This window comes from Orbilia oligospora (assembly GCF_000225545.1).
Source record: "Orbilia oligospora ATCC 24927 unplaced genomic scaffold scaffold00097, whole genome shotgun sequence".
NCBI lineage: Eukaryota > Fungi > Ascomycota > Orbiliomycetes > Orbiliales > Orbiliaceae > Orbilia > Orbilia oligospora.
In genome coordinates, this window is record NW_011645654.1 from 771,537 (window position 1) to 797,306 (window position 25,770).

A 25,770-nucleotide genomic window follows, 5' to 3' on the forward strand; every position below is an offset into this window, starting at 1 on the left:
ATACATTAAGGGAAAAGAAAAACGAATAAATCAGTACAATGATAGGCTATCCCAAAAACACCGTGTATTTACACCATTCAAGATGCTGGAAAAACAGTCCAGATATGAAAAACCAAGAATGTAACAGATAGGTACTTAGGTTAGGAGGTTTTAAAAAAGATTGTGGTGAGGATGGAAGTGAGTTATGAAGGTAGAAGGTAGATGGTTTAAGATGAGGGTTCGGTTGGTCGGCTTGCTGGCCTGCTAGTCTCAACGTCCGACCAGTCTCCCTCTTCGCTCTTCTTGCTCTTGCTATCGTCCGCGGCTTCGGTCTTAATCTCCGGAACAGCGGCCTCCTTGCCCTCAGAGATTGTGCCCTCTTTAGCTTCCGTTTTATCGTCACCATTTTCCTTCTCGGCGTCTTCGCCTTCTTCCTTCTTGTTTTCTTCATCCTCTTCAGTAATGCCTTCAAGGAAATCCTTACTGCGTCTCTTCTTCCTGTTGCCATAGTCTTCACTCTCGTCGTCGCTGTCACCGAATGCTGGCATCTTCAATTGCTTCCTCTGCTTCAACCATTTCTGGCGACGTTGTAGGAACTTGGTGCGCTTTCTCTTCTCCTTCTCCTCGGACTTCTTAAGGGTGTCGAGTTGGATATCAAGCCATTCTCGAAGTTCCTTAATAGCGAGCCTGGGATCTCTCTTGCGTGGCAACAAGAAGTTTTGAACTTCAGCGGGTGTGAAAGTACCTTCAGGAACCATGGCAGCGAACTCTTTAGCTAATTCTTCGATTTCCTGCTTGTGGGTGGCCTCTTCAGCGATTTCTTTTTCAGTCTTCTTCTTTTCAGCTTCAAGGGCGAGCGATGAGACGTTTTGCTTCTTGCCGGAGTACAATTGGATAAAGATCTGTTCCAAAACTTCATGATTGGCTCGGCCAAATTCGATTTCCATGTCAACTCTGCCTGGTCTGATAAGTGCGCCATCCAAGGATTCTCGTCGATTGGTGGTCATGATGAGAACACGTCCTTCAGCGGAACCAACACCGTCAATAGCATTCAAAAGACCGGAGAGGGAGACATTAGATGGACGTCGGGTATTCTGGCCTCGGTTTAGAGCTTTGTCAACTTCCTCGTCATCTTCGGAATCGATATCTTCGTCGTGGTTCATGCCGTATCCGTAATCTCTGTCGACATTTGCGGAGTCTACGTCTTCCAACAAGACAATGGCGCGGGGAGGAAGTGACATGAAAAGTTCTTGGACGTAGTTATCGTGAAGGTTCTGGGAACCGAGGGAAAGAATGAAAAGCTTCAAATTGAAAGCACCAGCGATAGCAGTGGTCAAGGATGTTTTACCGGTTCCGGGGAGACCATAAAAGAGATATCCACGACGGTATGGAAGGCCTTGTTCTTGGTACCAAGCCTTTGTCTTTGGGCTCAAGTATTCAGCGATGTCGGTAAGAAGACGGTTCTTGTCCTTGAAGGTCATAACAACGGAGTCAAGGGAACGGATTGGACGGGTTTGGGATGCAGACCAGCGCATATCATAAGTATCGCAGGTGTGGAGAACGGTCTTGTATTGCTGTTGTTTCATGAAAAGAACACGGCAATGGGAGAGGAACCGGCGGAGGGCGACTGGGTTTCGGCCAACAGTCCAGATGTCAACAGTTTCATCATCAGCACGAGCACCCCCATTGTTGTTATGGGTTGGAGTATGTTCGATGGTTCGTTCGATGATGAAGAGAGTCCTTTCAAAGAAAAAGTAGTGTTTCTTCGCAGATGCTGGGATGAACTTGAGCTTTGGACCGTATTCATCGGCTTGAACGTATTCACTGTCCGGACGGTTGATGCCCTTGAATGTGGCACCGTCGTAGAACATGGCCTTGTGCTTGCGTGGGATGGTATCTTGCTGGGTGCTGACATGGAACAGACGAGAATCCGTAGAGATCTCGTTTCGGGACAGATATTCCATAACATAATCGAAAGATTCATCATTAGACCGAATGTGGGCTTTGGAGAGGAAGTAGGCAGCAAAGAAATTCATTGCCTGGTAGACCATGCTGAGGAAAAAAGTGTAGAGACCGGTGAACGAATTGAAGATGGTGAGAAGCATACCGACAGTGATAAGCATGGAAGAGTCGATTCCATATTGATCGAGCAGACGCTTCACCATCTCCGCTCCCGGGATGGAAGCTAGAGCTTCATCGTTTTGGACGGGTTGACCGCCAGCCCCACCGAGGGGGATTTGGCTGTAGAGACCAGCGTTAAGGGCCATGGCTGCAGGATCCCCACCGAGACCTGGCATAAACACCATATCGAAAGAGACCGTGTGATTTAGATTCTCAAATTAATATGAGAACAGGAATAGAAGTTATAATAAAAATAGGGAGAAAGGAGGGGTGGTATGTCAATTATGTAGATTGGGTGTGGGCGTATATGTGTTTTTGAGGGTGTTAAGAGAGTGAATTTTTTTGGGGGTGCGACAGACGACGGGCGACGGAGAGATATCCACGGGGTCGATGTCAAAGTTCTGTAGACGGAAAGTACAACCAGTTAAATAATTTTCCAATTGGACAAAAAGGATCCAAGCTGATGTAGCTATGTTTCTTACTTTGGAGGCGGATCCTTGCAGGGAACGAGGATTATGGACGGTGAGGGAGGACAGGGAGGATGTAGGCGAGTCAAGAGCGGATGGGTAAGCTTAAGCTCGCTAGCCAGCTAAGTTGGTTAACTCTGATAACCTTCCTAGATGAGAGACGATGATGATGATTTAGAAGAAAGGAAGAAGGAGAAGAAGAAGAAGAAGCCAGAAAAGATGTAGGGGGGGGAACTGGAGGTTGTTAAATACAGAGGGATCTAGACACATGCGCATACCAGATATGCATATGCACAGGGTGTGTGGTGTATGGTGTGTGGTGTATGGTGTATGGTGTATGGTGTATGGTGTATGGTATAATAGAGTGAGTGTTAGCTAGTTCGTGATAGCTTGTAAGAGGTCCAGGCCACATTGCCCAAGGCCACTCAGACAGGTAGACAGATCCGAACTTGTCAAACACTCTCGATAGTGACCATCATTCATCAAATCGGCCTTCCAATGTAACTTTGACGTTGATGTTCCTGATCATGTAAGTTGGTATCAGTAGGCATGGAGTCATTCAAACTCTGATCAGACTGGTGGTGTGCCTTAATCAAGCCCAAAGCTTTACGGGATCCACTCCAAAACTGCAGGTTCAGTTGAACGAAACCTCCCCCACCCGCTGCCCCCCTGCTCGATGCACATATGTACCCTGCCAGGAAGAAAAAAAAAAAAAGAGAGAACCAAAATCTGACCGTCCATTCCGTTTCTAGGTCTGTGACTCAAGGGAGACTGCCGGATGACGATGCATATGGCGAAGACAAAAAATGTCTTTTGATTCGATTGATTAATGAACATCAATTGCAACAACTCTGAGTAACAGCGGGATATATCGAATTCGAACCATCCGTCGTACAGATTATTAAACCCCACAATATGACAATTACGGCCAGTTATCTGTTATGATCTTTTATCGATCCCGATTGTCTATTAATTGTCCATCTAGCCCAGCAGGGGTCTGTAATATATACTACGTAGATTCAAGGCCCATCCTAGCCGTTCCAACTTTTTTTTTTAACCTTCTCGGTGACTCTTTTTTTCATTTTCAGCCTCGCAGCCAAGCCACTCTCGCTTCTGGTGTTCCAACATGTCGCCAATGCAATGCAAGATCCATGAGGCCTTGATTCTGAAATAGTATTCGGGAGGGCGTTAACATTCCCGATGTTGATACCGTGTTCGACTGGGCTTATCGGCTGGGAACTATGTATGTACGAAGTGATCTCTTTTGTCAGTTAGCCGGTCGAGTCAGACTTCGAGACGAGATTCGGATCTTGCCGACATCCCTTCTGTGTTGTGGATGTGTTGTGTATCACGTGACCAGGTGACTTTGTCAACAACAACACGTCCCACCTCTGCGACTCATCCCCTCAACACGCGTTCATTACAATTGACCTCAGCTCCACTTACAAGCTATCAACCTCAAACTCCACCTTAGCTCCCCTCTTCTCCCTCCCTCCACGTACCTTTCTGGCTATCCAGATCGCGGAATCAATTGATTACCAATCAACTACCTATATTTGGTAGTTTCTTTTGTGATACCAACTCGACTTCATACCCGGTTCCTTGACGGTTCGCCTGCTGTCTGCCTTCTTCATCAAACGGTCGATCACCATGAGCAAACCACTCCCCGCCTTCCGCTCGCCGCTGACCCAACTTTCCGAAAACCAACGTCCCTCGACCGCCCAACCGCCCTCAAAAAAACTCCATCGGATAAACTCCACCCCCTCTCAGTCTCCCATCTTCAAACCCTTCAAGTGTCCCGGTTCTGCAGCTCCAAAGAGAGAATCCGCTTTGCCACCTCGTAAGCGCCGAAAGGTCAATTATGCAGGTGCTGATGGAGATAACGAAGACGGCGAGGTATCCTGGACGGCTCCTGGTGCCGTTCTTGCTCTCCGTGAAGCGAACAAGCTTCCGATATTCAAAGTAAAAGACGCAGAATCTACTTTCCGTTCAAGGTTTGCTATTCCGTTCATCGATAAGTCTCGTATCAACAATGATCGTCCGACTATTGCTTTGGGTATGCGTCGGGGTGCGAATTTTGTAGCAAAGGCGCTTCATGATCCTGCCGGTGAATTTGCAATCGTTCTCTATGATCCTACTATCGATGATAAGAAGGAGGAACCTGAAGAGGCACCTAGTGCCCCGGAACCTGAATCATCGGATAAGTCTTCGAAAGGGCGACCGAACAAAAGTTTGAATGAAATCCTGGGAATCAAGAAGCAAGATGTTAGTGAAATTCCTAGAGTCGCCGTAGTCATCGATCCGAGGTTGGCAAAGGTGCTCAGACCCCATCAGATCGAGGGTGTCAAGGTACGAAATAGTAACTCCGAAGCTTGATGAGATGAGTCTAACAGCAAGTAGTTTCTGTATCGGGCAACAACAGGCCTTATTGACTCCAAGGCGCATGGATGTATCATGGCCGATGAAATGGGTCTCGGTAAAACGGTAAGAATATATTAATACTATCTGGTGCGTTTTTGGTCGAGAGAAGCTGCTGACGTGGATGATAGCTCCAATGCATCACCCTTATGTGGACGCTTCTTAAACAATCTCCAGAAGCTGGAAGGCCTACAATTAGGAAATGTGTCATTGCGTGTCCTTCAAGTTTGGTTCGCAACTGGGCTAATGAACTTGTAAAATGGCTGGGAGAGGGCACCATCCACCCGTTCGCCGTGGACGGCAAGGCCACCAAAGAAGAACTTATCAGCCAGCTCAAACAATGGGCTATCGCCTCCGGAAATCAGGTCGTTCGCCCGGTCCTAATCGTCTCGTATGAAACCCTTCGTCTATACGCCAAAGAGCTAGGGAGTACCGAGATCGGCCTCATGCTGTGTGACGAGGGCCACAGACTAAAGAATGGTGAGAGTTTGACTTTCACCGCTCTGACAGAGTTGAACGTCAAGCGTCGTGTCATCTTATCAGGAACACCAATCCAAAACGACTTGACGGAATATTTCTCATTGCTCAATTTTGCAAACCCTGACTACCTTGGAAGTCGTGCCGACTTCCGCAAGAAGTACGAAATGCCAATTCTGCGGGGTCGTGATGCAAATAGTGATGAGAAAACACGGGAGAAGGGTGACGAACGTCTGAAAGAACTCTTCGGACTTGTCAACAAGTTCATTATTCGACGCACCAACGACATTCTTTCGAAATATCTACCGGTCAAATACGAACACGTTGTCTTTTGTGGGCTTGCACCTTTCCAGAGAGACCTCTACAATCATTTTGTTACTAGCTCCGAAGTCAGGAAACTGCTTCGTGGTGTTGGATGCAAACCTCTCAAGGCTATCAATGTTCTGAAGAAACTGTGCAATCACCCAGATCTGTTGGAGCTCCCGGACGATCTCCATGGAAGTGAACAGTTCTTCCCAAGCGATTTTGTTCCGAAAGCAGCGAGAGGGCGGGATGGGAGATATGTCAACGTCTGCTACTCTGGGAAGATGCTTGTTTTGGACAGGATGTTGGCTAGAATTCGCCAGGACACCAATGATAAGATTGTTTTGATCAGTAATTACACACAGACTTTGGATGTGTTTGAGAAATTGGCACGTTCGAAAGGGTGAGCATTCCTATCTTGATATTGGTGGTTAACCCAAACTAATAATGACGGCAGATACGGCTTCCTTCGGCTAGACGGAACGATGAACGTCAACAAGCGTCAGAAGTTGGTGGACAAGTTCAATAACCCGGACGGAGACGAGTTTATCTTCCTGCTGAGCAGCAAGGCTGGTGGTTGCGGTCTCAATCTTATTGGAGCCAATCGTCTAGTTTTGTTTGATCCGGATTGGAATCCTGCAGCTGATCAGCAGGCTCTTGCTCGTGTGTGGCGTGATGGCCAGAAGAAGGATTGTAAGTTTTTTTACTCCCAAATTTACGGAAGATGAATAATATAGTTTGGTCGCTAACTGAAATATCATAGGCTTTGTGTACCGTTTCATCGCTACCGGTACGATCGAAGAGAAGATTTTCCAACGACAATCTCACAAGCAGTCGCTCTCTTCGTGTGTCGTAGACGAGGCGCAGGACGTGGAACGACATTTCGGATCCGAAGATCTCAGAAAGTTATTTGAGTACAACACTAATACTCGTAGTGATACACACGATACATTCAAGTGTAAGAGATGCAAGCCAGATGGAAGACAGTATGTGAAGGCGCCGGCGATATTATACGGTGATACTAGCACATGGAATCATTTTGCAGGAGACGGTATGGGGAAGATTGAGGATCTATTGTTGAGACAAGAGGGGGAGTATGGTGGGGACGAGAGGGTTGTCAGTGAGGTTTTCCAGTATATAAGCCACTGATTAGATGGGGTGGTAGCGGCGGCTTTCTGCATTTTCGTTTCTTTTTTGTATATGACTTTTGTTCTACATAATTTTTTCCCCTTCTTTTTTTTTCCTTTTTGGCCATTGCGTTACAATTTGCATGATTTGGGGTTCGGTTTTCTGGAAACGGCGAGCGAATGAGGTTTTATTGATAAATACTTGCTTAGGCCTGTCTTGTTTTTTTCTTTCTAGTTCTATGTATTTTTTAAAAAACCCGCCTTTACCATGATGTTTTTTTGTCTGCATGCATGATATGATGGAGGATTTTCTTTTGGCTGTCAGCACATACAGAACCAGCATACATACATGTACCTCGTGCATGTATGTAAGTATGTACATGTCTCTTAAGGCATTAAGGGCTTTTCCGAAAATATAATTTCGACGCCGCCCGACGGAACATCATACCAGCACGTACTGCATAGCGTAGTAGCTACCTAGGTAATATATCTAAATTACCTATACTATGTATATGAGCAGGATCCGATGTGCGAAAGAAGATGGGGAATAGCTCGTAAGACGGAAGAATGCCTAGCTGGCAGACAGCTCTGTGAGGCGTCACGCTGGGAGTCATCGATCCTGGCCAAGCCTGAGACCCTTGCGCCTGCTGGCAGCGGGATTCCCCAACTTGGCTTGCGAATTAACAACTGACTGGCTGTGACAAAGCGAGCTCCAAGCCTGAGGTACTTACCTCATATCAGCCAGTACATACATAGGGTGGAGGGGCCATTTCATTTATAATCGTCTGAGCAGGCTGCTGTTTTTCTTGTAGTTTTTAAGTCAGAATAGGATTTTTTGATTCGAAGTTACACTTACTTAGGTAGTGACAGTACAGTGCTGTGAGTAGCAAGCAACCAATTCATTACCAACCAAAAACACCATCACCACTTCCATCCCCCCCCCTTCCCACCAGACATCTCCACCTCACTACCTCTACATCGCCATCATCGTCCTTCCTCCCATCTGCAAAGTACCTTCACACGATCGATTCCCTGTTGTTGATTTTTAAAGTATTGTTGCTCTGCGTTCTTTGTCTATCGGTATCTATCTCATCCAGCATCCCTACGCTCCGTTGCTCACTCGTGGATCCGCTCCCCACTCTGTTTCCAAGACTTCACGTGGTCTCCACGGGAATCCCATCTAAACCTGGGAACCTGGCCCTACTTGCTCTAAACTTATAAACTTACTTCCTTCGTTCCTCCACTTCCACCTCTACTTCTATCTTCATCTTCATCTTCAACTTTATCTTCATTTACATACATCTTCATATCTATATTCATCTTCACCTCCATCTCCATCTCCACCCTCGCCTCGCCTCGCCTCGTCTCCCTTCCATTTTCACCCCCCTCCTCCAATCTACTCATCACACCTACCTATCCATATCATTTTCATCCTCTCTTACCCTTTCTCCTTTATATATCCTGCTCCTTCTTCTTGCTTTGACGATACAAGGTTCTTCCATTCTCTCGGAACGGAACAACCTTGTCTTTCGTCTCCTAACCATCCACCACGTTCCCTCCTACCCGGAAACGAAAAACCTCCTCGGCAGCAGCTAATCAACACGACCTACCCTTAGACGGAGCCGCCGACTCCTCTACAGAACAACAACCTCCCTCACCAACATCTTCCCAACCGTTACCCACCCTACCCACCAATCTTACTGTAGCCGAAGAGCGACCAGCTAAACGCTCACACTCTTCCACCGCTACACACCCACATCTTGCCGGTGACTACGAAACCGACGAAGACGCCGCTTTCTCGCCAGCATACGACGCTCTTATTGAGAACGAACCGAAAGGGAAAATGTCCGAAATGAGTGATGACGATTTTCTCTCTGGGGGTTCTGACGAGGACTTCATGGACGAGAGCATGGATAGCGGTAGGTTGTCCCGGTTTAACAACGGGTTCTTCCAACAATCACAAAAACTAGCTTACTAATGTATACTCACAGACTTCGAGGAAGAAGATGGCACCCAGTACCTCGATGATAAGGACGATAAACCTCAGAAGAAAGCTTACGAAGTTGATTTCACTGTTCTCACAGAAGCCGAAATAAAAAAGGCACAAAGTGACGCAATAGAAGAATCTTGTAATATCTTGGCCATGAGCCCGGAAAATTGCGCCGTTCTCCTTCGTCACTTCAAATGGAACAAGGATCGCATGATTGAACAATATATGGATGGCTCGCAGAAGCTGCTCGAGGAGGCTGGAGTCGATTTAACAGGATTCAACAAGCCGGAACTGAAGACGGTGCCCGGTTTCGCGTGTGATATCTGCTGTGAGGATGAAAATGGACTTCCAACATTCAGTTTGAGGTGTAATCACCGATACTGTGCCGATTGCTATAGACATTATTTAAGTCAAAAGATAAAGGAAGAAGGAGAAGCGATAAGGATACAGTGCCCGTCGGATGGATGTAAGGTTTTGGTTGATCCAAAGTCGATTGTCATGTTGGCAGGTGTCGGTGTGCTCTCTCGGTAAGTTTTTCTCTCTTTTCCCCGCTCGAGGTTGACGGAACAGATTTTTTAACATGTCTTATTTTTCTAGATACTATGAGCTTCTTAATAGGACTTATGTAGAGGATAGAGAAAATCTGCGCTGGTGCCCTGCGCCAAACTGCGAATATGTTGTGGACTGTCCTGTCTCGCAGAAACAGTTGCAGGAAATCGTCCCGACAGTGCTCTGCGACTGCGGGCACCACTTCTGCTTCGGCTGTGGCTCCAACGACCATCAGCCCTGTCCTTGCGGCCTTGTTAAGAAATGGTTGAAGAAGTGCGAAGATGATTCCGAGACTGCAAACTGGATTTCGGCGAACACAAAGGAGTGTCCCAAATGCCAGAGCACGATCGAGAAGAACGGTGGATGCAACCATATGACATGCCGAAAGTGCAAGCATGAATTTTGTTGGGTTTGCATGGGGCCGTGGAACGAGCACGGAACAAGCTGGTACAACTGTAACAGATACGAGGAGAAGAGCGGTATTGATGCCCGAGATACTCAGGCTAAGAGCCGAGCTAGCTTGGAGAGGTACCTTCATGTGAGTATATTCTCTATTTTCTTTAATGGGCTTACGGATGAGATGGCTAATGGGGCGGTCACCATTTTAGTACTACAACCGCTACGCAAACCACGAACAATCAGGGAAGCTGGACAAGGACCTCTACATTAAGACCGAGAAGAAAATGACCATGCTTCAGTCTGCTTCGGGCATGTCATGGATCGAGGTCCAGTACCTCGACGCCGCCTCCAAAGTTCTTCAGCAATGCAGACAAACACTCAAGTGGACTTACGCCTTCGCCTTCTACTTACAGCGAAACCATTTGACCACTATATTTGAAGACAATCAGAAGGACTTGGAAATGGCGGTCGAAGCTCTCAGTGAGCTGTTTGAGAAGCCCACCGATCAGTTGGCGAATATCAAGGTTGAGATGATGGATAAGACAGCTTATGTGAGCAACCGACGAGTGATCCTGCTAGATACCACAGCAAAAGGTTTGCAGGATGGCACTTGGGAGTTTACTGTTGAGTTTTAAAAGAGACGGTTGGCAGGCATATCGGGTATATGAGATCAACGACGAATGAATGAGGAGGCAGGCTTTGTGAGCGGGCTTTATTTTTGGTTTGTTTTAGAACGCGGTACTTCCTATCCTCTTTTTTATTTTATTTTTTACAGTATGGAAACAGTGATGCCGGTGTGGACATGGACGTTTTGATCTTTTTTGTCACCGTGGGCCTCTTTCTTCATTTCTCTCCCACGCAGCTACTTTCTGCTTTGTATTTTTTCACGACCGCTTTTCCTCTCCTTTTCATTTTCCTTAACTTGTTATATATAGCTCTTTAGCTTCGGCGGGATATCAGGACGGCTAGTATTACTATTACTATTACAATTATGATGACCTATGGTTCTTTCGTTCGATACATTTAGTCGTGAAGTATAAGCCGGATCGCCAGAGCAAACGTGTTGGCCGCGTGGTAATTTCCCACCAACAAAATAAAACAGCGACCAACGAAAAACCTAAACTTTTCAACTTCAAATTCCCATTTTCGATATAAACCGGCTTCTTTCAACGTGATTAACGTTCAAACTCTCACCAAACCTGCTACCGACCCACTTTGGTCAATTAACCCAAAAAAATCAAAAATTTTTTACTCTACTCATTGCCATATTTGACGATTATTTATAAGTCGCATGAACACCGTTAAATCGTCCGTCACCCGGTGCGCCGGCCGTACCCTCAGATCGCGGGGCGCTTCTCATCACCCCACCGCTATCGAAACATCGATATCGACATCGTCGTATACGCCATATCCCACCACAATGCTTTCGTTCCTATACCCTGCTAGTGCCCGTCGTCATATAATCACATACTCTCGTTCGATTCCAACCCTTCTTGCAAAAACAACAACATCATCATCATCATCATCTCAGAGGATTTCTACAAGACGGTGTTACTCTACCCAACCACCACCATCGTCGTCATCGTCATCACCAACATCACCATCATCAAAGTATAACCTCGAACCTTCGAACGAACCATGGCAATACCTTCTTGGCGAATCCACGGAGGAAGAGGAAGCTAGTCTACGGCCTCAGAGGATTGAATCGCCATCGTTAGAACCAAACCATGGACGGTCGTTCAAACCCCGAAACAACGATTCACAGGGTTCATACCGTCCTCCCTTCCGAAACGACCGTGCAGGAGGAGGGGGTGGTGGAGGAGGAGGAGGAGGAAGAAACAGTAGACACCGTTCAAACAGCCAATCATTCCCCGAATCCCCACAATCCTTCTCCCACCGTCGCTCAACCCATCAAAACTACGAACGCGGAGTCTACACAAAACCGGAATACAAAACCTCCCCGAAAGACGGAGTAGCCGAAGACCCCTCCCTATCCCTCCTCAACCTCTCCAGTTCACCGCGTACAAATATGACAGAAAGAGAAAAAGTCATTTTCGATATGATATTTGATAAATTACTACAAAAGTCATCTTACGCTACCCCGGCTAAAAGGTTACAACATAATCGACCTTCACCTATGGTTTCTGCACTTTTTGAATCTGCTGTGGGACCTCAGAGTGGAGTTGATGATGAAGTTAGTTTTGGACCGGAAAGGAATGGGGTTGATGAAAAGAGTAGTATGGAGGCTTTACTCAGTCGTGGGGATTTCCCCGCTTCTTTAAGATCTGCTGCTGCTGGGAAATTGGGATTGAGTAGGAAAGCTGTTGGGTTGGATGCTATCGATGAAGAAATGGAGAGTCCTGAAAGAAAAGCAGAGTATGAGAAACTTTCTGGGATGTTGGAGTTATGTGGTAATGATCTGGAAGTATGGGAATGGCTTGATGGTTATATCTTTACCATGCCGTTTTCTCCGGAAGGGTTAACAGGTAACTATCCGAAGTTACTGAAAGAAGCTATAAAACTTCTGAGAACGGAATACAACGATTTTTCGGCTTGCACCGCCGTATTTGAAAAAGTTAAGCAGTTGGGAACTGAGAGTTATATTATCGGTTGCTCTGTGGGCGTTTATAATGAAATGTTGGAAGTTAAGTGGAGGGGTTATAGGGATATGAGTGCGGTTTTGGATCTGTTGGAGGAGATGAGGGTTAATGGTGTCGATGGCGATGAGATTACGGCTGGGATTGTGGCGGATGTGCTGAGTGATGTTAGGGTGTTTGAGAGTAATAGCTTCTTACCGGGGACGGTGATGGTTTGGAGGACTGAGGGGGTCTTGGAGGGGAAGGAACGGTTGAGGGAGATGATGGGGGCTTTGGTGAGGGAAGGGGATCAGAGGATGTTAGGTGGTGAGGTGGTGATGTGAAGATTGATGCATTGGACATACAAACATATTGTATTATGTATATTATATTGTAAATACTTCATACTTTTACCTCTTAGAAAATTAGCTACTTATATGAGGGCTTATAGCTTAAGGGGCATGTATATATCAAGACTGTTATGAAATCGGGTATGATTCATATCATACAACGTTAGCTAAGTACCTATAAATTCATAAACCAGCGGACGCATGTGTAAAAGTATATATCTAAAGAACCGCCTGACGCCTAAAACAATTTTATACCCGCCGCTAAAACCAGTAAAAAATATATCCCACGATCGTGTAAAATAAACCATATCCTTTCCAAAGAGATCCCAAACCCCACTTACCTGCCCACTTGTATACCTTATCCATTGCTGCTAGCCCTAGGCCTCAACTTCGTAAACGCCTCATACAAAGCCCTCTGTTGGTGCTGTCCACTCCCCTGCTGCTGCCCTTGCCCCATCTGCTGCATCTGCTGTCCTTGCATCAAAACCGGTAACCCACCACCGTGCATACTCCCCACACTCCCCACGCTCGCATAACTGCTAACACTCCCCGCCGCACTATGTCTTCCGCCATCTGCCCTCCCTTCTCTTTCACCCCCCCCTCTACCAGCAAGTGGACTAGAAAACTCCCTTTCCCCCATATTGCTGCTATAAGTGCTCTGCGGCGTCCCAGGTCTTGCCGTCATACTGCCTCTATCCATTCTTGAGAACTCCACCATCGATGCAGCGGATTTTAGAACTCGTGAGGGGGGGGGAGGGAGCTCGTAGTCCATTGGTGTTGCGGTGCCGGAGTTTGAGATCAATGTAACCGTAGAACCCAGTTGTCCCATCGCTGGTGCGAAGTGAGGGAGCATAGGTGTTCCACCGCCACCACCAGTATTACTAGGAACAAGAGTAGCCGTACTACCACCCATAATCGAATGTGAACCATAAGAAAAACTTCCAGCGGTATTAGGTCGTTTACTTCCATCCCTACTACTAGGTGCCGTTTGCGCTCCCCCCATTCCTCCCATTCCAAATCCACCGCTAGGGATGAAATTCCCTGCTGTTCGAACGCTACTACTTATACCCCCTGGACCCATTAATCCAGCGAATGGGTTCGAAGCCGTGGGGGTGTATTGTCCCATCGTATTCACGTTTTTGATGGTGACGCCGTCGATCAGTGTTTTGAAGTAGGTTTCTGCGGCTTTGGAGTAGGAGTAGTCTTTTGGATACCAGCCTTCGCGATTGCGGACGTCGAAATTTGCGCCGCGGTCCATGAGGGTTCGCATTGCTTTTAGGTGGCCGTAGGCGGATGCGTACTGAATGGATGGGTTTTGTTAGTGGTGGGGTGTTCCTGAGAATGGGGGAGACGATAAAGAAGAGAGGTGCTCACGTGAAGAGGGGTATTTCCTAAAGGATCGACGGCGTTTATGTCGGCTCCGGCGTCGAGGAGGATCTGGTGATCGTTAGTCTTTGCGATCGGTGGTAGAAGGGTATGAATTGGAAGCCATACATTGATACTAGCATCATTACCAGCTTTCGCCGCAACAGCAAGCTATACACCAACCCCCAAAAACACCAATTAGCACCCCCCCTAAGCCCTCACTTATTCCACCATTAAAATAGATGAAAAAGAAAGAAAGAAAGCCTCACCGCCGTCATCCCACTTTTATCCCTCCATTCCACACAATTCTCAAACTCTCCGACCAAATAAAACACCACATCATCCGCATTCTCATCATTACTCCCACTAGCAACTATCAACGGCGTCTGTCCGTCAAAGTTCCTCGATACCCCATCTTTTTCATGTCCCGCTTGGACTAGGAACGTTACGATCGAGGTCTGTCCTCGTGAAGCGGCGAGGTGGAGTGGTGTGTTCCCATGATCGGTTGGGTCGCAAAAGTTTAGACTGTTTGGGTGGGATTGGATGAGGCGTTTTAGGACTAGGAGGTCCGGGGTTATGATGCACCGTTGTAGACGGCGGCGGATATCGATCCTGTGGGTTTGGATTGGAGGGTGGTGGTTAGTGGTCAGTGAATGAGTGGATTAAGGGTGGATTGAGGGTTGTTAGAAGCGTAGGGAGAATTTACATGGTGAGATGTATATGTACATAAGTATGTCAAGGTAGTTGGTAGAATTAGTTCATGATTGTTTTGTGGAGTTGGTTGATACGAGAGGGGATGGTGGTGATGGTGATGGTGATGTGGAGATTCTGGGGATGGGATGGAGCTATAGCTTGGAGGTTTAATGGCCGTTTGTGGGTCGCGCTTAGTAACACCACATTAACATCCACTCTTCGATCCCTCAACGTGATAGCTACCCTTGTAAAATAGCCCAGTTAATTCGACTCAAAGAGAGGGGAGAAAAATCACATGAAAGATGACATCTAGAATTAATACTTCTTGTATCTTTTTCTCTCTTTGATCATTTGAATTTCTTGATAATAATAATAAACCAGAGCAGAACAGCCGCTAACTAAAGTATACTAAAGGTAAAAAAAAAGAGTAATATAAAGATACACAGAATTCAAAAAAGAGAGAAAGGCGTCATCATCACGAGGGAAATGAAGAACAATGAGTCGTCCAAGGAAACTTTTTTCTTTCTCATAAACTCGGAGAAGTGGTGGTTGTAGCAGGAGTTTCAGATAGTATGAAGAGAAGCTACACATGAGGGGATGGGGAGTTGATAGAAACTGATGTTTTTTGGGGGTTTCTCATGAATGATACTCATTGTAAGAGTAGGATAGAATGGAATAGTCACATTAAATATAGACCCGCTCATTGAAGGAAAAGGTTCATAAGGATGGGATATCAACCAAGTATCGCCTTCTTGTTTCCTCCAAAAGGAAAAGAAAGAAAAACTGTAGTGTAAGTAGAGAGAAAAAGAGAGAAAGAGAGTAAGTAATTTAGGCTTCAAGGGTAGTTCGTAGATTAGAGTAGACTGTCAAGTCTTGTGAACACGCTTAGGCATGCAGCGACAACCTATATCCCAGTCAGTAATAGCTCTATGATTTTCATATCTGAATCCGTAGTGCAGGCGTGCAAATTCGATGCTTACCTCCAACTGCAGTTCCTTATCCTTATTACTATTGACCTCCTCTAGGGTTATCTGTCCCAGATTCTGTCCCACACTCCCCGAAGTATTTGTTGGCCTTCCAAACGGCCATTGCGAGAAAAGCGCAAGTAACTCCTCCACATACGCAAAAGCCCGTTCTCTAGCGTCGTACCCCAGAGTAGAGAGCGCGTTTTCGAGTACGTTGGCGGCGTAGGCCGCACATACCATTGCCACGGTTCTCAGATACCTGAATTCCATGTCTTCTGGCAAAAACTCGGTGGGTGGGAGGACTATTGTTCTAGCTGTAAGCATTGTTTTGGCGCGCAACCGGATTTCGGTTTTGGCGCCGCCGTCGGCGACAGGATGGGTGGCCATGTCGAAAAGAAGGAAGTTGCGCTTTTCGGTGCGGAGGATGCCCTTGTCGACTAGGCCTTTGGCCAGACGTTCGCGGACTTGTTTAAGTTGGTAGCCGATCTTCATGAGGTTCCATGTTTCGCCTATATGTAGAATGGTATTCACTTAGTTTATCGGTCTATCGAGTAGGGAAATCGCGGTGCGAATCGCGAAAAAAAAGGGATCCGGTCGGGACGAAGAGGTGTTATTACCGCTCATAAGGTCTATCCAAGAGCTGACACTCATCTTTTCGCTGGATTTCATCATCTTAAGAGCCTCGTCCAGTAGTACCTCCCCGGTAAGCGCATCATCAACGACCTCGATCAATCGGTCTGCCAATGGGAACCGCCGTCTGGACGCATCTTTTTGCATAGCGATTCTTCCGCGGAAGGCGAGTTCTATCACGATACAGCCGCGTAGCGCATACGATATGTTGTCGTTCCAGAAAGATAGGTATCCCTGTAAGTTCCACGCAGCACACCCCAGCATTCCATTAATATTCTGTAGATTGCATTCCATTTACTATATCGGGAAGGGCTTTTTAAGGCTGAAAATAAGGGACAAAAAATGAGACTAACCTGCTTGTCTTTCAAACCCAAAAGCAATACCTCCTCCATCAATGTCAGCTTAGGCTGCTTGCTCCTCTCCTTGCTCTCGCTGATATCCCTGGGATCGAACACGACCTTTCCGCCATCTTCGGAGGTATAGCTGGTGGCCGACGTGCCTTCACCAGAAGCCGGAATAGGCGTCCTGGTCGATGACCCTTCGCCACCATCACCGTTGGCATTGGGTGTGCTAGAGCTGGAGGCTCCTGCACCACCGCCGGCGCCGCGTCTTCGCACGACAGAGGACGACATTAAGAATTAGATTATTATCGGGAAAAATGGTGGCCGGGTCGTTTTGGGTTGTTTGGTGATGGTGATGGTGAGATTGTAGATTGTGGTGGGTATGTTGTAGTGGTGGTGGTGGTGGAAGGTGTCGGTTGTTTTTGAGCTGGGTGGGTGTAATTAAAGGTGAGGTAAGTTCAGTTGGAAAGGGGAAGCACGACTGCGGTACTGATCTGATATGTGCAGCTGCAGTACTGGGCCCCGTTTTATGTCCGCGAATTATTATACAACCTCAACAGATGGGCTAAAACAATAAAATAAAATACGATATATAGTTTGCTATCGTGTATTAACCTATAACACCGTTGATTTTAAACCTGAAGATAAAGGTTGTGTATGTGGACTGGTGTGTAAGTAGTACCGGGATAAATTGAAAAAGATCAATTATAATTAAGAGAGTTAACTTGGACGACGTACGACCAGGACTGAACTTTAGATTAAATATATGCTACTTCTCCAGTGACTTAAGTACTTTACTTAACTTCCTCAGTGTATACGTAAGGAAGAGCGGTAAAAAAGAGAGATAAGATGACCAGGCAGGTGCGTTTTTTCTCTCATTTATTTAGCCTAGTCTTCAGTTCTTCCCATGCAGTAAAAAAGCGTTAGTGCTAGTGGCTTTTTTTGCACCGCCGCCATAACAGCGCAACCAGGTTGCTTCAAACGTAAGCTTGCTCCAATGACCCCTGGTGGGTACTCTGATCCGAGAGACATAACTGGTTTTGACAGGTGTGGTCGGAGGGGGCGCCTGAAACTGCCATTCGGAAGCGATGCTAAGAGGCGGAGAACTTATGCGCCTCAACTAGATCTAGAGATTGTAAGGAATGGTGTAAGAGGGAAAAGAATACAAGTAATCTGTCGCGTGGGGTAGAGAAAGAAGAAGAAGAAGAAGCAAAAGAAGAAGGAACTTGAGGAGGAGGAGAAAGGAAGAGAAGTCAAGGAAGAGTTCAAAAAAACAAAAAAGTGATATTCGTTATGTACACAGGCTGACCGCAATTATATCGCAACCTCTTCACCAAACATACATCCCATCTTATTTTATAGAAGGAAGAGAGGGGTGTGGTTTCTTGTCCTTCTCTTCATCATTATCGTGTCAAGTAAAAAGAAAGACATTCATATCCCGTTTCGTATTGAATCTAATATGGATTTCAATTGAACAAAACCTGGATGTTTTTTGTACACTTCAACGACACCCTCTCAACTGTAGCGCTATTTTCGGAGGGAAGTAGTCCGTTTAGACGGCTATATAGGAAGTGGCGGCGACAGCGGTTAGTCTAGGTTCACCACATATAGAAGAATTCAAATCATGAAGAATAAACTCACCTCCGGGTTGGGCGGCAATATAATCAACGGCTTGACCAACTATATTGAAAACTTATTAGATATTTCTCGGACTGATATGCTGTAGTATCTACGTCATGCACATACCACTCTGGATAGCATCGGCCTCCTTGTCTGGGATCTCGACGCTGAATTCCTATTTGCGAAAAGAACAATTATCAATCCATTGGCCCAATAACCATGAATACTAGATATATTGAGTATCTTACTTCTTCAATGGCCATCACGACCTCAACGGTATCAAGACTATCCAATCCGAGGTCATTCGAGAAATGAGAAGTCGTCGAGATCTTCACTCCATATTAGCATCTCCCCAAACCAAACCATCCAATCCAATAGATCAAACCATGTATACCTTAGAAGGATCAGTAATCTGTCCGAACACACACACCGATAAGTTAGTTATAAGAAATTCTTGTGATATAAAGTATCCAGAGTAACCCCGCCAAAAACCCTTCGGGAGCAACGGCAACCCACCTTATCGAATCCCTTCAACAATTCCACTATTCTACCCTCAATATCCGTCTTGGATGGTGGACCACCCGACGAGTAGAATCGTCCACCAAAGACCATCTGCGGCGCCACCGACATCGAGGGGAGGACACGGACGCCGGTGAATACCGCTGGTCTCATTGACGAGGTCAATAGACGGGAAGACTGTCGGAGAGCTGTTCGGAACATTTTGATAAAAATTGTCGAGAATGATGAACCCTTGACGGTATTTCCTAGGATGGACGATGAGGTAATTGGAGGGGTGTATGTATATGTGTGCGGGTCTGTTCGCAGTCTGGTAGATAGGGAAGAGGAAGAAGAGTAAAGGAATTAGAGCTATTCCAATTCGTTCGTGTTAAAGTCCGAGTTTTAAGCAACGACGGACCGGGCGTTGTGACCAACAAAATTTCACAGAACTGTGGCGGTGCACATACCAGTTACCTCATCAGCCACATTCTCAGATCTCAGGCGGCTTAAATGCCAAGAATTGTGGCGTCTAAATTTATACGCGCGGCTGAACTGAAGAAGATTCGTTGAAAAAAAACGACGATCAAAAAATGTGTTGTTTCCAAAACGGGCGAGCAAGAGAGAACGAAAAAATTTCTGGGGTTGATTTTATTTTTTCTTTCTTCATTTCGATATCACCCTCGACTTCATCAACGTTCATTGGACGGCAACCAACCTACCGACCAACCAACCCCAGGCGCGTTTGAATAACGACCGGTTCGGTAATCGCGATACCTACTTGTATTTTATTTTGTCACATCTAATTCCTTTCGTTTTTCTTATTACCTATTAATCGTAATATAACCTGGCGACCATACTGCGCCTGCTACCATCATCATGAGTGAGAAGGACATTGAGGTACGGCGCTATTCGGGCGCTTTAGGTCGCCGGTCATATACAATTGTCTTTCTAAAGTCTAATACCCTTTTAGGACCGATTAGTCAAGCATGCTCGAGCATTCGACAGTCTTCTTAACTTAATACCTGCAAAGCTGTATTTTACTCAGGATAATTCCGTATGAAACTACTCACTCGCTCACTCACTCCTTTTTTTCTTGAATATATATATGTATGTATGTATATGTTATGTGTGTGTATAGATGACTAACAAAACTCTTGATTAAAATGAAAACAGGACCAGTGGAAAAAGCGTAAACAGACAAAGGAAGAATCTCAAGCGGCAAAACGTGCAAAGCTAGATCCAGATCAGGCTGTTACAGTTAAAGAAGTCGAAGATGAAAGGTCTAGAGAACGTACTGCGAGGGAGGAGAAGAGGCGGAAGCTGAATGAAGACGGTTTACCTTATGAGACAAAGTCGCAGATGAAGGCTAGGAAGAAGGAAGAAAAACGAAGGGAAAGGAGGCAGAATAAGGAATCAGGTGGAGGGAAGAAGAAGGACGGCGAGAAGCAGGCTCAGGCGGAGGCTCAAGGGGATGATGAGGACGATGACATGGTCGAAGTTGACGAAGAGGAAGAGAAGCCGACACCAAAGAAGGCCAGTCATCCACCGAAGAGTCCATCGAAACAATCTACATCTCCAAAGAAGGAACAGCATCACCCCGCCAAACGGAAAGATGTGAAACCGAACGGCGTTCAAATTAAGGTTAATGGTACGGAAAAAACTGGCAAAGCCTCAATTATTCAAAAGCCTACAGTCGAGTCTTCAGACTCCAGCGACGACGACGAAGACGAAGATGAAGACGAAGATGAAGACGAAGACGAAGGAGAGGAAGAAGAAGAGGGAGATATCACAGCAGAGATGGACAAAATGGCACAAGACTCCGAGGGCTCAGGAGACGATTCAGAGGATTCAGACTCAGAAGGCGAAACGATCCAACGAATCCCAGGTCTAGCAGCAGAACCTACCACCACCACTACATCATCCCCCTCTCCCGCTCCTTCAAACACAACAGATACCTCTACCACCCAAAAAACCCTCGCCGAAAAGCTTAAGACTTCAAAAGACCCCCTCGTCCAACAGCAGCTTAAGGAGCGACTAGCAAAGCGCATCGAAGAACTCCGTCATGCCCGCAAAGCCGATGGTGGCGAGGTACCCCGTACCCGCACAGAACTCATGGACCAGCGAAGAAAACGTGATGAACAACGTAAAGAGAGAAAGAAGCAGATGAGATTACAAGCTAAAGTTGAAGCCGAAAAGGCGGCGGAATCTACGGATGGAAAAAAGAAGCCGGAATCTAAAAAGCATAATGGGGTATCTACGGCACCGGCGAACTATACTTTTGGAAACGTCGATTTCGAGGATGGTGCTAAGTTAACTGCGAACCTGGAGGGTATCAAGGTAGCTGGCAAGAAGAGGGGTCCATCGGATGTGCTTGGAGCCCTAAAACATGCTGAGGCAAAGAAGGCAAGGTTAGCGGGAATGAGTGATGAGAAACGGGCGGGTATTCAAGAGAAGGATCGATGGAGTAAGGCGTTGAAGATGGCGAGTGGAGAGAAGTTACAAGACGACGAGGGATTGTTGAAGAAGTCGCTAAAGAGGCAGGATAAAGCTAAGAAGAAGAGCGAGAGGGAATGGTGAGTGTTTGCCCGTCAATCTTATGTTATGGTGACACAAAGTTTGGATTGCTGACTATAAATTATCGGAATGAGCAGGAAGGAACGCAATGACAACGTCGAAAAGGGTAAAGTCATGCGGCAGAAGAAGCGTGAAGCCAACCTTGCAGCACGGAGGGAGCAGAAGAAGGCCGGTAAAGGTGGAAAGAAAGCGAGGAAGGTGCCGTCAAAGAAGTCGAAGGGTAGGGCGGGCTTCGAGGGGGCAGGCTTCGGGGGTGCAGGAAAGAAGAAGAGGTAGTCGGCTAGCAGCATTTTGATGCTGACTGATTACGGTACATAGGAGATTCATATTGCGCACCCCCCCCTTCGCATTTCTCCTACGATTTTGGCGGGTACGTTTTTTCTTTTTTGTATTATTTTTTTCTTTATCAATCATCAAATGTGTAAAATAGAAAGGGATACCCTTCGTTTCTGTTTTATTTTTATAGTTTCAATGAAAGGGGATTTTGCATCGGAGGAACTTGCAATTAGTACCTTCGGATTCACCAATTCATGAATTCAATCGCAAATTGTATTAATTGATGCGGTTCGAGAGATCTTTTCTACAGTGTACACGGGCGTATACATAATCTCGCAAGTCAGACGGGTCCGGGTCCGAATCACCAAGAAACCACATTTTAATATATTATATGTCGCAAGGTTAAGATGCATGGTTTCTCATGCATGCTCGAAGTCATCTACTAGTACCAGCGATATTGATAAGTAATAGTTGATAAATCACTGAGTAACATATATAGCTAGGTATATCATAGCGTGATAATATTTAACCCACCGATAATGTTCCTATCAATCTCTACTCAAGCTTTACAGCCTGGTATGGAGAGGGGTAAGGGGGGGTTAGGCGAGTCGTTCAGGCATGATTTAATCGGTATGTCCCGTCCCTTGAGACGAAATATTTGACTGATAACGGTGGAGCGTACAGTATGTATTTTACTTTAACATCTGATCCGGAGCTGCCGGTGTAATATATTTTGATACATCGATACGATATGAGCTCAGGAATGGAGTCTTTGATATGATAGTGATCGACGGTGTTTCTGACGGCTGCTAGCTGCGCGGATGGATGCAACCAGAGGGTATAGTCATGCACATTATACTAACTGTGAGCTGAAGCTGGGGAGCATATAGTAGGTATGCGGTATGCATATGGACTTTTTGATATCTGAAGCAACCGAGCCGTTTGCAAGCTGTAGCTCTTAAGTCTCTCCGATTCCGAAAAGACGGAAGGAGTAATAAATCATCCAAAAGAAGTATAGCTATCCGGTATAGTAGTGGTTTCTTATTACATTTTATTTATTTATTTTGGTTTTTATAATGGTGGGGTGTGGTGGGTGGTTCAGTGATGTTGGTTGGTGGTTGAATATATTTTGTGTGTGGGTTATTTTTTGGGGAGAGAGAAGGGGGTGGTTGGGCTGGGACCGTGGAGTGTATGTATGGTTAACAGCTGTCAACAGAGCACACCATATCATTCACACGTACCCCCTAGCAGCCTCCGCGAAAACCTGCGCTCATGCATGAAAGGCTGAAGTCATTTGTTTTTCTTTTTCAGATGGTGGTCTTTTTTTGAAAAAAAAAAATGTTTTTTGTGATACAACGCTCGCTCCCGAGGTCAAGCACGAGCACGAGGTGCCATTTTTTCCTTTCTGACAACTGTCTCAACTCAGTCGTTGCATGTTGCATATGCACATTCCAGTCAATATGCCCACATATGGAGAAGCAGAAACGGCGGTTTTGCATGCTGTTTTCTTTGTGAAATGGGAGAGAAAAGTATTAAACGTGTAAGGGGGGTGGTTTCTGGGCCATGAGGGGGGGTGAGAAGGTAGGTATATGGTTGTGTAAAAAGATAAGAATCCAGGTTAGAGTCGAAGGATGGTGTGGGGGGCCTACGAGAAAGAGCAAGTCAAGAGCTAGAGAGCAAGTAAGAAGACCGGGGTATATTTGGCTTAGAAGTGTGATGGAGATGAGAAGGTAGGTACAGCGTACAGATGGCATCGAACTTTTCCACACCCTCAATGTGCTGCATATCCGACTGTGACAAGGTAATTGCAGCAAACAGACAGGATAGACGGAACAGGTAGCCTATCCAATGGCAAGGCTTTAAGTCGGGAAGATATGAGGAGGGTTGCCCTTGTATTGGTGGACAAGCGGTATTTAGTTTCTAGAGACAAGTCATCAGTTAGACATCATCAAGGATTGTATCTTTTTTTTTTCCAGATCTTTTTACTCTCTCTTTCTTTTGGCTTGCGCCGAGTATGTGATTTAGCTGGGCCCTCAGAACAGACTTTCGGAATGCAAGAGATGGATGGTTACAGTTTATCGGGATTGACGAAGTGGCAACTGCACAATGTAGCGTTTTTTGATCCCGAGTTCGAACCGGGCTGGGCGGTAGGAGAATAAGTAAAAACGACTGCAGGAAGCCACTCACGAGCTAGCGGAGGGCGATAATAGGTCATTCTCTCTGTGGTAGTAGCGGTGGGTCGGTTAGATCTTAACACCTTTGCTTCTCAGAACATTGACGACGTTGTAACGGGCGTAGTCAAGGTACTGTCCCACCCGGCCGACAGTAGATCCCACAGATGCGCTATCGGCTAGCCTCTCGTCAAGGAAAGCCCAAGTATTTGTGAAACGATCCGACTTGTCTTGGGTCATGTAAACTTCTGTGTGAGTTTTCTTGTGTTAGCCGTCGTTCCGACCATTGATTGGTTCCGCAGCAACTAATATTTCCTTAGAATGGTTATATATTCTAGAAGGAATTAAGAGAAAATGTTTGCCGACGCCCGCATCACATAACCAAGACGGTAGTACATCTGAGTCTACCCTCGTAAGTGCGTACATCCGCACACAGGAATGCATGGGCTGATAACCCATTCGCTGTGCTAAGTTCGAGGATGGGATTGGCTGGGGCAAACGGAATGCAGCGAGGGTTGGAATAAGATAAAGGGGAGATATAATATGCAAGTCATAAAGTAGCCGAAAGTATAAGCCACGGTCGTTACGAGCGAACACGCTCTTGTGGATACTTAAAAGTACTTTTAACGAACAAGAGAAAAGTCACACTTACCAGTTGCTGCATAGATGCCTGACAAGATACCTCGTTTAGTATACCAAGATACATCGACTTCTTTGTCTCCCGCGATATTCCACATGGTATCTGCTAGGCTAAATAGTTCGGATGTAGACGATTGTAGATTGGTTGGATATTTCATAAGAGCAACTGCCTATGCCGGTTGAAGAGAAATCATCGAGAAAATATGCATGTTAGCTTTAGTTGATGTTTGCAATAACGAAAAGGTGTTAGCAAGTTTGCCTGGGGTGAGACACTACCTCTGGCCAACGACGTATAACATCTTTGTTCTGTTTTAATCGTTCGATGCAAAGGGCTCTGATTTTGCTGGTGGTCCCAAATCTTGGGTTTGTAGCTTGTAAATCTTTCCATTCCTCGGATCCTGCATATTTGCTTAATCCCTCTCTTTGAGTGACTAGATGATACTTGACGATATCAAAGGGGCCTTGAGGAAATAAATTAGTGGTAACATCCAAGTACCCCGCTTCCTTGACCCCGGAGAGTAAAGCGGAATCAGTGAAACCCTGTGAGGGTACATGGCTCAGGGCAGCCGATAATATCGCGGCTTGCTCGGGCGTATATGAAGTACTGGAGACGGCAGAACCTTGACCATGGCTCAGTCGGTGGCCGTTCAAATTATTCCTCAGAATTTGGAAAGCGGACGGTTGTTTCCATCGGGCATTAAATCCCAGAAGACTTTGCCGAAGGGCACGGTGAGATGATTTCGAGGCCATCTTCCTTAATCTAAAAGGAAAGTAAGAACGAAAGGAAGAAATAATCAGCTTTGAACAGAGCAATCAATATGAAATCTATTAGACCAAGGAGAGATACTAACCACTCGACTTGTCGCTTTGTTTAGAGAGCAAAACGAGAATTAATTCGTTTAATTCCTTGTTTTTCTTATGTCTTGATATTATTTCAAGCGTGGGGCTGATTTGATATCAAAAGAAAGTAAGAAAGATGTCTCGAATGCGATTATTGTGTTTGCAATTGTGGAATCTCATGCGGCAGGGTTTGATGGCACTCGGAGATGAAGCGGATAAGGTCCTTGGTAATCTCCCGGCTTGATACACACGGATATATCACTTCTATCGTAATTGGCGATGTCCAGCTACATGGCAGGTCGACAAGCGGCAGATTGGTAGTTTTCAACGGCAGCTGTCGAGTCCTTCTAGCCCGGTGGTTGTTGTTGCCTATGAAGTTTGAAGCTAAGTTCGAACGTTCGC

At 46.0% G+C, this 25,770-nt stretch overlaps 8 protein-coding genes across 8 annotated transcripts; 3 read left to right on the top strand and 5 right to left on the bottom strand.

The window, feature by feature from the left end:
- Positions 1–206: 206 nt before the first annotated feature.
- On the bottom strand, positions 207–2,285 carry AOL_s00097g221 (uncharacterized protein; the record flags this gene model as incomplete). The annotated part of the gene is made up of 1 exon (XM_011126054.1): positions 207–2,285. One exon carries the CDS (start codon positions 2,283–2,285, stop codon positions 207–209), a length of 2,079 nt encoding a protein of 692 aa, XP_011124356.1.
- A 1,932-nt stretch (positions 2,286–4,217) lies between these two features.
- Positions 4,218–10,465, top strand: AOL_s00097g222 (uncharacterized protein; the record flags this gene model as incomplete). The annotated part of the gene is made up of 9 exons (XM_011126055.1): positions 4,218–4,916; positions 4,968–5,051; positions 5,117–6,168; positions 6,223–6,458; positions 6,529–6,885; positions 8,509–8,811; positions 8,884–9,409; positions 9,480–9,969; positions 10,040–10,465. The coding sequence occupies 9 exons, from the start codon at positions 4,218–4,220 to the stop codon at positions 10,463–10,465; spliced, it is 4,173 nt and encodes a 1,390-aa protein (XP_011124357.1).
- A 785-nt stretch (positions 10,466–11,250) lies between these two features.
- On the top strand, positions 11,251–12,750 carry AOL_s00097g223 (uncharacterized protein; the record flags this gene model as incomplete). Its single annotated transcript, XM_011126056.1, has 1 exon — positions 11,251–12,750. One exon carries the CDS (start codon positions 11,251–11,253, stop codon positions 12,748–12,750), a length of 1,500 nt encoding a protein of 499 aa, XP_011124358.1.
- Positions 12,751–13,114: 364 nt separating this feature from the next.
- AOL_s00097g224 (uncharacterized protein) lies at positions 13,115–14,399 on the bottom strand (the record flags this gene model as incomplete). Its single annotated transcript, XM_011126057.1, has 3 exons — positions 13,115–14,056; positions 14,131–14,292; positions 14,391–14,399. 3 exons carry the CDS (start codon positions 14,397–14,399, stop codon positions 13,115–13,117), a joined length of 1,113 nt encoding a protein of 370 aa, XP_011124359.1.
- Positions 14,400–15,667: 1,268 nt separating this feature from the next.
- On the bottom strand, positions 15,668–17,041 carry AOL_s00097g225 (uncharacterized protein; the record flags this gene model as incomplete). Its single annotated transcript, XM_011126058.1, has 4 exons — positions 15,668–15,718; positions 15,795–16,288; positions 16,397–16,643; positions 16,763–17,041. The coding sequence occupies 4 exons, from the start codon at positions 17,039–17,041 to the stop codon at positions 15,668–15,670; spliced, it is 1,071 nt and encodes a 356-aa protein (XP_011124360.1).
- A 1,261-nt stretch (positions 17,042–18,302) lies between these two features.
- On the bottom strand, positions 18,303–19,090 carry AOL_s00097g226 (uncharacterized protein; the record flags this gene model as incomplete). The annotated part of the gene is made up of 6 exons (XM_011126059.1): positions 18,303–18,310; positions 18,392–18,430; positions 18,497–18,545; positions 18,619–18,699; positions 18,765–18,782; positions 18,887–19,090. 6 exons carry the CDS (start codon positions 19,088–19,090, stop codon positions 18,303–18,305), a joined length of 399 nt encoding a protein of 132 aa, XP_011124361.1.
- A 654-nt stretch (positions 19,091–19,744) lies between these two features.
- Positions 19,745–21,718, top strand: AOL_s00097g227 (uncharacterized protein; the record flags this gene model as incomplete). Its single annotated transcript, XM_011126060.1, has 4 exons — positions 19,745–19,765; positions 19,839–19,922; positions 20,042–21,441; positions 21,520–21,718. 4 exons carry the CDS (start codon positions 19,745–19,747, stop codon positions 21,716–21,718), a joined length of 1,704 nt encoding a protein of 567 aa, XP_011124362.1.
- Positions 21,719–23,961: 2,243 nt separating this feature from the next.
- Positions 23,962–25,278, bottom strand: AOL_s00097g228 (uncharacterized protein; the record flags this gene model as incomplete). The annotated part of the gene is made up of 3 exons (XM_011126061.1): positions 23,962–24,137; positions 24,542–24,698; positions 24,805–25,278. 3 exons carry the CDS (start codon positions 25,276–25,278, stop codon positions 23,962–23,964), a joined length of 807 nt encoding a protein of 268 aa, XP_011124363.1.
- Positions 25,279–25,770: the final 492 nt, after the last annotated feature.